The sequence below is a fragment of the Xiphophorus maculatus genome, chromosome 5, assembly GCF_002775205.1.
Source record: "Xiphophorus maculatus strain JP 163 A chromosome 5, X_maculatus-5.0-male, whole genome shotgun sequence".
Lineage (NCBI taxonomy): Eukaryota > Metazoa > Chordata > Actinopteri > Cyprinodontiformes > Poeciliidae > Xiphophorus > Xiphophorus maculatus.
Genome location: NC_036447.1, coordinates 29,292,465 through 29,306,446, shown reverse-complemented (window position 1 = coordinate 29,306,446; position 13,982 = coordinate 29,292,465). Strand labels below are relative to the sequence as shown.

At 40.1% G+C, this 13,982-nt stretch overlaps 1 protein-coding gene across 3 annotated transcripts; it reads left to right on the top strand.

Moving 5' to 3' along the window:
- The first annotated feature begins 1,334 nt into the window (after positions 1–1,334).
- tmem154 (transmembrane protein 154) lies at positions 1,335–13,697 on the top strand. 3 transcript variants are annotated; one of them, XM_023333047.1, is made up of 8 exons: positions 1,335–1,507; positions 3,062–3,154; positions 4,876–4,914; positions 5,013–5,042; positions 5,237–5,368; positions 9,253–9,307; positions 9,526–9,602; positions 12,696–13,697. In XM_023333047.1, exons 1-8 carry the CDS (start codon positions 1,435–1,437, stop codon positions 12,698–12,700), a joined length of 504 nt encoding a protein of 167 aa, XP_023188815.1. In that variant the 5' UTR covers positions 1,335–1,434; the 3' UTR covers positions 12,701–13,697. The 3 variants fall into 3 exon arrangements, with proteins under 3 accessions (XP_023188815.1, XP_023188814.1, XP_023188816.1); XM_023333046.1 differs by having other exon boundaries at positions 5,198–5,368; XM_023333048.1 differs by lacking the exon at positions 5,013–5,042.
- Positions 13,698–13,982: the final 285 nt, after the last annotated feature.

Here is a 13,982-nt window from a genome sequence, read left to right as displayed (position 1 = left end):
TTGAGACAATAAAACATTTTTTGAAAACGGGGCTGGTTATAGGTAGTTGTCCAGGGCGGCATCAGAAAGGGGCGGGGCATCCAAGAACTAAAAAAATTAAACATCTGTCAGTTGTCCCCTGAACAAGTTTGCTACTACATGTACTAATGTGTAGTGAAGTAAATTTCCCTTAGCTGTTGTGGAGTCCTGAAATTATCTGAGAAAAAAACCGGATAATTTCTTGCATTTTAATTGGTTGTAGTGAGCAGAAGGCGGGGCTTGCCCAGGCCACCATTCCTATAACTTCATGCATATTTGTATTTTGAGCTCACAAAGTTTGGCATAGTGATTAATCATGTTGCTAGTGTGCGATTAATCACAATTACATTTTTCAATAGATTGACAGCACTAGTTAAAAAACAGCCATAACGCAACATTTCACTGTCAAAAATCATCTTGATTGCTCTTATGTAATTTTCTAAGAAACAGGATTTTGTGTTTCAGTGCGTTAACAGCCATGTTGATCCCAATTAACAGAATGAAACGCCTGACCCTATTGGTAATGGATCTTTTTAACTTGAGCGTAGCGTTTTAAAATTAAATTACTGAAGTAAATGAACTTCCCCATGATCATCTCATGTATTTAGCCTGATGCAGCTGTCGCTGTGTGAGCTGCCCATCTTCCCATAGAGACATTTCTCTCTGCTCCTCCGACGTGTCTTCATCTCGATTCTGGACCACGACAGAGTCATTTGACGTCGCCCAGCTCTTGTGAAAACCAGCCTTCCGAGGAAATTCTCCAGCTGTTCTGCTCCTCAATGCCACTTTTTGTTGTGCAAAGAAAAATGAGGCCTGCTTGACTGATAAGACTTGGCTGCAGGAGTCGTGTTCAAACACGCCCCGTCTCCGTCGCCGTCCTGCCTTGAAGAAAACCATGTGGAGCCTTGTCTTTTTATTGAAAGTAGGCCAGCGACCCCAGAGATAATCACAGCGGCATGACCCTCGGATGCGTGGTTGCTAATCCACCGCGCGCCGTTCTTCCTGGACCCTGCAGGAAGGACACAACTGTGAATTGAGAGGCGCCTCACTGCGGCTCTTTGACAGGAGGCACCTGACCTGCTGCCATTCGCCGAGCGATTTCTGGAAGGAGTTCTTCCTTCCTCAAAGTTAACTCTCTCTGCCCCCCACCACTCCGCCTTGGTGCCGTTGCCGACCTGACTAACAGGAATGTGATCGCTGTGCAGATCAGGAGCCGTCAGACTTGTAGCAACAAGCACACACTCTGCTTGTTGCATCAGATCTGAGAGCAGTCGGCGTGAGTCTGTGGGTGTGTTTCGTGTGGCTTGGTTTAAAAAAAAAGGGAAAAAAACGTTAAGTCAGATCAGGAAGTGTGATGCTGTGGCAGGACAGGAGGAAACAGACTCAGAATGGCAGTGTGTGTCTCTGCTTGATAACATGACGGCCCCCCGGCTGAAGACCCCGGCTCTGTTCCTGCTGCTGCTGCTGCTCAGCGCTCTGACCGGGACAGGTAGGCCGACAAACCGTCGCGTCACAGAAAACAGCTCTGTCATTGTCTGTCTCCACTCCCATGCTGCTTTCCCTTTTTTTTTTTTTTTTTTTTTTTGCTCTGATCCTCCATGACTTTATTGCCACATGATTTTCCAGTTTTAGCTGAAAAGTCCAGGTCTGAGCGGTCTTCCATCGGAAAGCACAAGGCTTTTTTTCCTTCCAGGTTCGTCTTCTTTTCTCGTAATCTTCTTCATGCCAGAAACTCGTTGTGGAATCTGCTTTCTCTGTCCTGAGATAAGCCCCAGCCTGACTCCTCTGTCCCAAATTTCACAACTCACCGACTGCTCAGATAATTAGGTGATCAGATTAAACGAAGAAAGCGGAAATCTTTTGGGAATGGCTCCTGTTTGGAAACGCCACCTTCATTCTGTTTAATTAGTGAACTTGGTAACTCTCTTTTTTATATATATATTTTTGTTGCAGCTGGTTGTTCAGACGGAAGTCCAGAGTTCCTGTGTGACTCATTGTTGATGGTGTTTTGTTCATCAGTTTTTCTTTTCAGTTGCTAACATGCCCAAGTAACATCTGTAACACTTTTCCGTTGTTGGCACATAGTATTACAGTCAGTTCTAAGCCCTAAACCCCAAGAAGTCAGGATCCTCTCTGTGGCTTTCATGACATCTCGCAAAACCCTTTAAATCCTTTCATCCACAGTCTAAACTCCTTATTCTTCCAAGGTCGCAGGGGAGCGGCCTAATTGTTTTAGTAAGACCAGAAAGCAGAGCAATACTGTTAACAAAAAGGTGAACTAAAGTCTCTGCTGTGGACTAGGAGAGAACTGGCCACACTCTGGCAATTTCCTTCAGATGATGTTGATGATGGTTTGTATCTTTACATCAAATATGTTCCCAGTTTTTTTGGTATCGATTGGAATGTCTGCCACAATAACTAAAACTTCAGCTTTTCCTTTGTTGAGCTCAAAGGACAAAACTAAAATACAATTGAAATTCCCTCAGTGGTTCTGAGGTGAATGCCCTGTCTCCTGATGACGCCACCCAACGAGTGGCGCACCAATCCACTTTTTCACTTCCTGTACCAATATCAATATCTGAGGTTTAGTGTCGGCCGATACCGATCCGATACAGAAAAGCAGAGCTCAGACGTCGCTCAGAGCACAAAGGATAGAATTAGACTGAACAGATTTGTCCTTATGGACCTGGCACTTTGTCACTGATACCCAGCCTAGAAGTTTATATTCATTATTGGGACCCATACAGATATTAATATTGAATCGGTGCATCTCCATAACAAACTGTAACACATAAACATTTCAAAAAGTGAGGGACCTTAAATGTGGAACACCATAGTTTAGATTGGGACTTTCTGAGTTACAGTATTTACAGAGAATTTTCTGTTATGAGAAGAATAAATTAGGACAATTCCATGAATCGGATTTCTTAGATTAGTGTGTCATAAAAATGTGTAGGATGCTTCCTAGTGTTACTAAAAAGAGTCAGTGTGTTTTTGTATTCATGTTAGTGTGCTTGAAGTAATGTGAGATGTTTCATTGCAGCATTTTGTCGAGAAGAGACGTCAAGTCAAACAAAAAACAGCAACAGTACAGCAAGAAGTCAGGTTTTTACTTCAACTCCTCCAACTATTCCAGGTAAGACAAAAGAATAGCATCCAAGCAATAATGCTGATTGAATGTATGCAGACAGATTTTGCTGTTAGTCTCACTGTTTAACTTTGTGCATTGATTCTAATATTGTTTCTAATAAGTGACAATCTTATGTTAAAGAAAAATTTGTTCAGTAAAGCTGGCAGTGCTGGGAATATTGGTCTTCAGAAAGATTTAACATTTTCCCAGATTTTTCTGTCTCAAATCGCATTATGTAAAATTGACTAAGAGATCCAACATATATGTACAATACAGATCGGAAAGTATATAACGTTTCTCTGGTAAGACTAAAACCGAACCTTATAGTTATAGGAGAATATATTTCACGTTGCTAAATTCAGTCTCATCCTATTGAATATTTCAGTTTATATTGTGACTTATTGACAGAAACAGACAAACAAAGAGAGAAGTGGAGGATCAGTTTGTTTTGATCAGTCAGATTGAGGATAAATGCATTCTCAAGGTGCTTCAATACAGAAACTCTTGCAAAATTATATATAAAAATATATTTTCAAGATATTCCACTTCCTACCAGTCGTACAGACAGTTTCAGATTTAGTGGCTGGGAGCACTACTACATCTCACCAAAGGCATTTCCTTCTTTATTTTGTGGTAGTTTCACTATTTTCGTGTGGGGGTGGGCATATGTGTGTGTGTGTGTGTGTGTGTGTGTGCGTGCATGCGTGTGTGTGTGTGTGTGTGTGTGTGTGTGTGTGTGTGTGTGTGTGCGTGTTTGTTTCTAATACCTTGTGGGGACCATTTTCCTGCCATATACTACGTTGTGGGGACACACTGCTCCTTGTGGGGACTGAAGCCTGGTCCCCACAAGGGGAAACGCTGTTTTTGGGTCAGGGGTCAGATTTAGGACTAAGGTGTGAATTGAGTTTTGGTTGGTTAGGGTTAGATATGTAATGGATAGGGTTAGGATAAGATTTAGGCTGTAGAAATGAATGGAAGTCAGTGGAAAGTCCCCACAAAGATAGCTGCGCAAACATGTGTGTGGGTGTGCGGGTGGGCGTGAGTGCGTGTGTGTTTATGCATAATTTCAAATGGATATTTCTATATGTAGAAAAACACTGAGCTGAGCTGCCCAGTCTAAAACCATGTTGTATCTTTGATACATGTTTTGATACATAACAACAGAAAAGATGCAAAACAAATAAAAATGGCCCCAAATTTGGTTAATTTGTGCAGGAATTCTGCTTGTGGTGATAAGAATCCTGAAGAGTCATGTTGGAAAATAACACAATAATTTAGTCTGTTAATCTAAGTGATGTTCTGACTATGATTAAAATAATGCATCTTTTAAATTGAAAATTAACAATATAACAACAAAATATCCCCTAATTATAGGAGGTTATTGTTTGCTTTTTAATATTAATATTTTATCCTTTAATGAAAGTAAAATTACATTAATCAGAACAAACAGGGAACCCAACACAACCTGTCAGCTTTTTAAGTGATCCTAAACTAGAAGGAAGTCACTTCAAGTCTTCCTCTGCTTTCCTAGTCTGTGGATGTTTCTGGGCCACATTTTCCACGGTGCACAAACACTGCGAAGGGTTAACTGGGCCTTTAAGCTCATGTTTCTTCACCTTCTCCATCTTGGAAGGTCTCAAGTTGAAACTGAGAGTTTGTCAGTGTTTTCCAGTGTGACACATACTGTACTGATAAAAGCACATTTCTGTTGATTCTGCCTGTTTCAGGGAATAATGACAACACCACAAACACAGCACAACCGGAAGGTAAATCCACAGGTCCTTCTCTGTTTTATTAGATCATTCTTTGTGATTCCAATTTCTTTTTACTTAATTATTTTTGTTTTATTTATTTACTGCTGAAGTTCCTGAAGGATCTGGTTCAGGTGAACCTGGTAAGTCGAGCTATTTGTTTTGCATCGTATGGATTATGTCTGTGGTTCTAGGTGGATGGATGCATAAAACTAACCTCAAAGTCAAAGTGCTAAAATGCCTCAAACGTCTTGATCAAATCTGGTCCTACAGTCTTTTCTCTGACACATTTCTGCAGATACTTCACCAGAAATTGTGCTTATGAATGATCAATCAGGGAATAACGGCGATGAAACTCTTGACCAATTCATCCTGATTGGTGCGGTTGTGGCGGGCATAATCGTTGGTGCCATCATTATCGCTGGCGTTGTCGTCTGGTGCAGGTGCAGTAAAAAAGCGGGGAACCAAGGTGAGTCTGCTGCGATGGGGAACCAGAATAAAGAGACTAAACGTTTAGTCTTTTCTGTCCATGGTTCAAGTGAATGTTCACGTTTTTGAATTCTCAAAACATCTAAAACATCAGAATCAGAGTTTATTTACCAACAGTGTGTGCACAAACGAGGAATTTAACCTCAGTTTCAAGCATTCAGACGTTAACTATAAGCAGGGGGAAAAAAGATAAAAGAAACAGTATGTACATGTGTTTGCAACCAACCTTGCATCAGTGTAGGTTTCCATTTTTTATCTATGCCAGCCTCACAGACATTCATATGGCGACAGATTTAAGCTGCTGCTGCAAAACTGATGAAACTGACATAATATCTTCTCCCTTTCTGACGGTTTTATGCATGAAGGCATATCTAAAATGATCTCAGGTTCAAAGATCATTCAGACCTAACAGATTCCACGCTGACTTTAGTAAGTAAGCAACAAAATCAAACAGCGGAAAAATCTGGTGATCGAATAGCTTAGGTCGTCCTACAGCAACGACTGCAGTCTTTCTATCTCACTTTATTTTTGTATTATTTTTTTTAAATCTACAGCTCTTAAGTTTGCACTACCACTTTTCGGTCTGGTTGAGGTCTGGGATTTAATTAGGCCATTGAAGGAGGTTTCAGCTGCCAGTCTAGACTACCTTGGGATTTCAATTGAAGATATAAAGGGCTTTATAAATGAAATGATTTATTATTATTGTTATTATTATTACAAAATAGTTTGTAGCAATAACAATAGAGCAATTTTCCCCAGCAGTCTGGCTGTCAAACAAGCCCAAATCATCACACCTCCACCACCGTGCTTTGGAGCTGGTAATAAGATTGTAGTCGTTAACTAAAACTCACAAAACCATGAAAACTGAAATTGAGGAAATATTTTTGTTAATGTAAAAAAAATAAAAATGTTAATTAATGAGAGAGAAAACATATCATGCAATTATAAAATTAATCAAAATACTTTTTATAGATATAATATCCTTAGATTTTGTGTTTATCAATCTATTAATTAGCCTTTCCACTGATGTGAAATTGTACTTTTCTCCAAAACATGTCAGTTATCAGTAAATTATGGTATCCCATAATCCTCCTGGTGTCGCAAACACTAGTCCGCAAAATGGCGACCGGAAAAGTTGAGAGAAAACACCAGTCAGCTTCTTGTTCAACAATGATTAAATAAATTTTTTTTTAATGGTTTCTTCTGTTGTGTATTCATTGTCCAATCGTTGTTTACACAATCACAATACAATACTTTGACCTTTTTAAATTCTCCACCTGAAAATTAACTATAAAAAACCTAAAACTATTACTATAAACACTAAAAACTAAACTAAAATTAACCAATATTCAACTAATAAATATCAAAAACACAAAAAATTGTTTAAAACAAACTGAATTAGACAAACAAAAAGTCACAACTTAATAAAACTAGACTGTCATAAAAAAAAACCCAACACTAATAACTCATGAGACGTGTTTGCACTGAAATCGTCTGTTTGGATTTCACCAAACATAAATAACATTTACTAAAAACTGCTACATTCAGTGGCCATTTTGCAAACCTTCTGTTGTCATGTTCTATTTTAGAGGAACTCTGTCAAACAAACTGCACTTGTTCCTTCTTCTATTAGTCATGTTGTAAACTTTAACAGTGAGCATCCAAACTGAGTCACTGTTAAGGAAACTGGGTGTATTTTAGGCCTTTAGACCAACATTGACATTTTGAGCAGTAACCAGAGTTGACAGGATATCTGTTCATATCCTATTTTTTTTTTTTTTTTTTTTTTTTTTTTTACAAACAAAAATCTGAAAAGTGTGGTGTGCATATGTATTTAACCCTGTGATGTAGGGAGAGCCACAGCTTCCTTCAGCTACAACTGTGCATTTCAAATGTTAAAAATCTTCATTAGACTTTGGTCCAGGAGATTTAAACATGAATGTTTTGATCTGAACCTTTTGCTGCGGCTCTGGTTGGATGTTCAGGACTGATGTTCTACGCCCAACATTCAGCTGTAACAGATTCCGTTAGAGGACTGTCCTGGCTTTAGCGCAGGGGTCTCAAACTCAATTTACCCGGGGGCCGCTGTAGGTAGAGTCTGGGTGAGGCTGGGCCGCATTCACACACACGGTCTCCTCAGCCGAACCTTTCTGATTGCCTATTACCATATTTGGCCGTAGTCAGGCGCTGTAACAGCCGTAATTGTGTAGTGTCTCTTTAAGATACCCTAGTATTGCTAATGATGTCAGAAGTATGCGCCACGGCTTCTCTGTAGAGAGCGTGGGAGAAACGTGCTAGACGGACATGTTAGCTCCCTAACTTTTCAGTAATGTTACGGGTTGTTTGGACGCTGCTCAATTTTCATGTCTGATAATATAGCAGCCGTTCAACCGGCTTTGTAAGGTTGGTGAAGAGCGTATTTATTAAAGGACAACACTGTGGAATTCCCAGTACCAGTGTGGTTGTGAGTTTTTGACCGTCCTGACGAATCTGCCGCCTCCTCTCCTCCCTTAAACACAACCCAAGCGTTACAGCGCCTAACCTTAATTACGTTACACTGATCAGCAACTTCCGGGTCTAGACTGGATGCTGAAGCACGTGAAGCGGGAGCAGCCGCGGAAATTGCTCATGTACCGCATGCAAATAATGACAAATAGAAAATGCAAATAGGCCCGGCCGATGTCCCGCCCCCGAGAGCAATATACTCAGCTCCGCACACAACACTGAAAAGTGCCAATTATATCAAACTTGCGGGCCGCACTAACGTTAAACTTTCATATTAAGGCGGGGGCCACAAACTATCGTCCCGAGGGCCGCAGTTGGCCCGCGGGCCGCGAGTTTGAGACCCCTGCTTTAGCGTCTCACGTCTCCCTGTTGACTCTAACTAGCTTTTCAATCTCAAATGAAGAAATGCACCTCAGCATAATGCAGCCACTGCCATGCTTCACTGGATGGTGTGGTCAGCCACCTCCATGCATTGTTACCTTCCTGTCTTACAAAAAGTTACATTTTGGTCTCATATTTGAGGAGAGCAGCTTCTTCTGTACCTTCCTACCACTCTTCCACAGAGGTCAGATTTATGCAACCTATAGTTATTGTGTTGAGTTTCCACAGTCCTGTTGAAAATAACATGCCATGTTCATTTAGAACCAGGGTTATTATAGTTTTGGGCTCTTCATTGTAGCTTAGTTTTATTTTGTTTTGTGTAATTCTGTTAGCTTTCATTAGTTTTTAGAGTGTGTTTGCTAGTTCGTATTAGTTATTACTAGTTAAATAGTTTTTTTCACACTTTGGTTCATTTGTAATTCAAAAATACTTTCAAAAGGTCAAAATATTGTGTTGTGATTACGTAATTATCAAATGGGTAATGAATACTCAATTCAATTCAAAAATGAATTGAATTCATTTTTTAAAAATGAATTCAATTATTGGGTGGGTGGGAAATGAATTAATCTATTTCTTAGCATTTCGAATTGATGTGAAATGAACACAAAAACGAAGGATATTGCATCTACAACTTCAGTATGTTTTAGCTAGTTTTACAAATGCACCATATAGTCCCTGTTAGCCTTTCCCCACCAATCGCTGGTTTCTATTTCAGTTAACAAATTATTTTCTCCATTTCAGTCATTATTTTGTTAGTTTTAATTAACTAGACTAACATGTAGGGCTTTCCTGATATTTGCTCATTTCAGTCCTTCAGTTTACCCCAAAGTCAAACCAGAGGTTATGATCAAACCGTACAAACGGTATCAGTCAAAACAAGTGTAACTTTTCTAGATTTGTGACAGTAATTCTGTTTTGTTTTTGTTTTTTTATTTTGTTGTGCTAAAAGTGACCTTATCTTTTTGGCCTCTCTTCCAGAGCTTACAAAAGAAGACCCACACTTAGACGGACCAAGCTCAGAGAAGGTCCCTATGTAAGTTGAACCGTCTGCTGTCGGCTATCAGGCAAAAAGATCTTTTCTGTCCACGGTTCTGCAAAAACGTTACCCTGGTGCTGTAATTTCCTGTTAATGCAACCTAGCTGGTGTGCTACTCTTGTGGTCAGAATAAACGTCTGAAATGTTTCTCGCAATCCTCCGAGGTTTTCTGAAGGCAAACCGCGTGTGTGTGTGTGTGTGCGTGTGTGTGTCAGGCCAATGTTCGAAGAAGACGTGCCATCTGTGCTGGAACTGGAAATGGACGAACTGGACCAGTGGATGGAGAAAAACAGTAGGTTTCATCTATTTTTGTTACAGTAACAAGAGTCATAAATAAACGAGAGGTTATAGTTGTAAGCGTTTCCTGTCAAAAATAAATCACCACATTTACTCACCTAACTATTTCTCCATGTAAACCTGGACTTCATGAAGGAAATGTTTATGGTGGGGAATATTTTCCTGGCTTCTCTCTGGCAGCTCTGTGTGATGAAATAGTTTGTCCAGCAGAGGTCAGTGTTGCTCTGTAAAAACTGATCACAGCTTTCCGAGGCATCTGCCACCTGTAAAAACTGCGATCATGTAAAAAAAACAAAACAAAAACAACTTGGACATGCAGTTAAACATTTAGTTCTTTATAAATAACTGTTTATATATCTTTATCAATCTGTGATAAAGTGATTGCGTTGCAGGCAAATGACAAACAATGACCTGGTTTTGATCACTAAATCAAAGATATAAGCAAAAACATTTATGACATAAAAAAAAATTATATTAAAAATATATTTTAATGGGAATCAGTTGTACTTATTTTATTTGTTTATCTCAGAATTTATATATTATTATTATTATTATTATTATTATTATTATTATTTATTCATTAATTTATTTCATAATGATGTTTTATTTTATTTTATTTTGAGTTTTATTTCTGTAACTCCGTTTTTATTTCAGTCTTTTTATATGTCATATTCTTAAGGGGGGGGGTGGGGCGGGGGGGTGGGGGGTTCTCCGTGGGGCGGAGCTGCGAGCTTCAGCATCTGCATGTGGGTGTAATGTGAGAGAGGGACCACGAGGAGGAGACACAGGAACTCCATGTGTGTTGTCATAGATTATCTTTCCATGTTACAGTTGTAAAAAAAAATTAAAAAACCACAACATTTTCATAAAAGTTCCCTACTGCAGCTTTAACTGAAAAAACTGGAAAGAATGCCTAATCCAATCAAAAAGAGAATGCCTAAAAGTCTAAATTTACTTGATCTCTGAATGACGGAGGTAGAAAGCTGAACAAATAGTAAAAAAAGAAATGATTTTCTGAAAATTAACTGAAAATGATTTTAAAAAGCAGTAAAACTGAACGGAAAAACACAAAAATACCCTAAAAGCCTGAGAAACTGTTAATCATTGAAAGACAGTCTGACGTCTTGAAGGACAGAGCTGAAGGAATGGTCAAACTTGAGACTTCCAATGTATTTACTAATCCAAATAATAGAGAATATGGATAGATATTATAAAAATGCATTTATGGACATTTTCAAATTCCTCTAGTCCTTATGGAAAAGCGGTTTATTTAGAACAGCCACAGAGTGAAAAATGATCAATGAAGCGACAAGCTGCAGCCCCAGAAGCCCTAAATATCGACTATTAGCAGCACTCCCCATGTCCCAGCGAATTAATAACATGCAGGTTCTGGCACAATAAACCCACACTGTCACTGTGATGTGTTTGTTGTGATGCACACTGCTGCTTTTGGGCCTGGCTGTGACCAGCGAACTGTGGACACTTTCGTCATCTCTTGTGTCTGGGAGCACAAGCCCTCCTGACATCTGCTAGCGATTACGACAGGCATGCACACTTGGAAGTGTGGTGCAACCTAACCCTGGAACGGTGCTGCTTTACTGGAAGCGCTGGGAAGTGAGGTCAAGGTCCAGTCGGCTGACTGTTGACCAATCTCGTTTACAGGCTGTTTTTTTTCCCAGGCTTTTGCTCCCAAAGCCGACTAAAGGTTAGCCGCCTCTTTGTACACACACGGGGTTATGTAACAGATCTCAAAACAGAAGTATACGTGATGCTGTTGCCGCTGTTGCACAATGCGATGCCATCCTCTGCAGCAGCTGTGCTCTGTTGGTCAAACCTGGGAAATACCCAGTACCCAGGAAATACTCAAGCAAAACTACGACTGCTTGTAGCTAAGGGGAAAAAAAGGAGTAAGTCAAATTTTTAGATTAATCTCAGAAATATTCTGGAAAAAACAGAATTTTCTAAGACATTTTTTTGACTTTTGAAATTGAAAGTTTGGTTTTTTTTGTAGCAAATTTTCAACTTTTCAAGGTTGGAAATGTCCTTATTTTTTCTCAAAACTTTCTGAGATTAATCTAAACATTTCTGGGATTTTTGGTGGAAATTCACTCCTCTTCTTTTTCTATCTACAATGGCCCTAATATGCAGAGCAAATGCAAAACAGAGCTTCACATTAGGGAGCAAAAGAAGCAAATCAACTGTGGCTGAACCTGCTTTTAAGGTGTTTTTTTTCCCCTCCCGAAGCAAGTTAAGCAAGAGAATTTTTTTCAAAATAAGAAACACTTCAGTCCAACACTAACCTCATAAACAGACAATCCTAAAAACCAGAGGTAAACATTTCCGTTTGAGTATTTCAGAGTCAAACTGGTCGAGTTTCAACCTGTTCCCTCCACTCGATGGGAACCGAACCGCCAACTGAAGCGAAAATGTGTTGAGCAGGAAGAAAACGAAGAATCTGTTCACTGCAAAACCAAAGCAAAAAATAAAGAGGTCACAAATTGGTTATTAAGACTTGTACTATTTTCACTGGCTCTTACTTGATGGAGTAAATGGCAGTTTTCACATGCTGACATTACTAAGCTGTGTCAGCTTCCAGCAGCTGCCACCTGAAGCACCATTACTAGCTGCCACTGCCACAGACTGAGCTTCCTGTCTCTCCATCTAAGAGAAAGTTGTTCATCTAATAATATCCCATAATTCTATCATAATTATTCCTAAAATTCCATCAAACCGATGGGTGGAAATGATCTGTAGTCAGAGGAAAGCTGTACTTGTCACCAGAGTACTTGGATACTTGTACTTTCACCAGATACTCTATTATTCAAATACTCAAAATTAGCCATTATGCTTCCAGTAAAGCAGCACCGTTCCAGGGTTAGGTTGCACCACACTTGCAAGTGTGCATGCCTGTTGTAATCGCTAATTTTAGCCATTCCCAGATATTCAATGACCAAATAACCTCCAATGTGAATTACCAGGAATTTTTTTATGGATGCGGGTGTTTTTGTTGCTCATTTAAACTCCACATGCCTGTTTTTAACCTTTCAGTCCAGGTCTGACTCTTGCTCCTTTTGTTTCTCCATTACAGGTTAGAGGATGACACATCCCAGGCCGTGCTTTGCTTCCATCTTTCATATTCTAACTCTTTCTTGACCGTTTCTCCCCAATCCGGAGGTGCTCATTTCCAGTCAGGAGACAACAGTGATGCGCTGGACACGGCGCAGCGAAGCGTCCGTCTCTAAGGAGCTGCACCTCAGAGCTCGGATGGAGCAATGCCTCCTGGTCGTCCCTCGGTGGAGATAAACTGCTACTAACGATGTCATTACTTACGCTTTGTTCAATGTGTTTCATTCAGATCCACGCACAGTGTTTCAATGCACATTTCAACTGATCTTTTACACATAAAACACAGGGGATGAAAAAAAAAATCTCAACCAAATGTGTCCTCGGTGTCTCTAGATTCACACAGTTGGTCTGTGTGTGTTCAGCTCGGCGTGTAATGGGAAAATAACCTTCCCCAACCCTTCCAGACAACTGCTCACTGCTCCCCCGGTGGCTTTTCCTCTTGCTCAAATGTTACATGACTCCCTCCAGCTGCAGGTTGTAATGACTGTGGGCAGGCATGACGGAGAACATCTGTTTGTTATCGTTTGCAGAACAGCTCTGGATTTACACAGAGATCGTTTTTATTCTAAGTCTCTGAGTCGTCGAAGCGATGAGACTCCGGCTTCCGAGGCTTTTGATAAATTATTGGCCACTTCGCCGAAGCGGCCCGCTAAACAGCGACTGTTGATCAGATAAGAGGTACCAGATGAATATCTGGACTAAATTCCTCCGATCGCCTGATGCTTCTCACAGATTTTCTTCCCCGCCGGTTTTGCCTGTAAAAGTTGTCGGATGTGAACGAGTAAACACTGATGCAGATGTGAGTTCTTTCCGATTCAGGCAGTGTCGGACGTGAACTCGCACTGTAAATATTTCACTGCCAAAATGTGTTATTGTGACATTTCTGTAAATATAAAACGTGTGGAGCTTTGTTTGGCTTGTGAAGCTCTTCAGTTCCATGATTAAAGTGTCCCGATGAAGAGACGATGTGCTGTGCTGTCCTTCATGCAGACTATTGGTTGGATGGATCTTTCATTATATAGAGTTTCGTGACATAAATCCCACAAGCCTGAGTCTGGCTTTGGTTCCACATCGTTTGGCTCGTGCTTTTAGCTCTTTGCCCTCCCAAGATGACCTTCAGTTTGCTATAGCTCCACAACAAAACCCTCCTATAATCCCATTGGATAGATTCCTCTGGCTCCATAATGATCCAAACCTATCTATCTATCAATGGATGGATGGATGGATGGATGGATGGATGGACGAACAG

Coding starts and splice junctions, on each gene's coding strand:
- tmem154 (XM_023333046.1), top strand. CDS start 1,435: ATGACGGCCCCCCGGCTGAAGACCCCGGCTCTGTTCCTGCTGCTGCTG. Junction 5,043..5,197: donor ATCTGGTTCAGGTGAACCTG/GTAAGTCGAGCT, acceptor ACATTTCTGCAG/ATACTTCACCAGAAATTGTG. Junction 5,369..9,252: donor TAAAAAAGCGGGGAACCAAG/GTGAGTCTGCTG, acceptor CCTCTCTTCCAG/AGCTTACAAAAGAAGACCCA.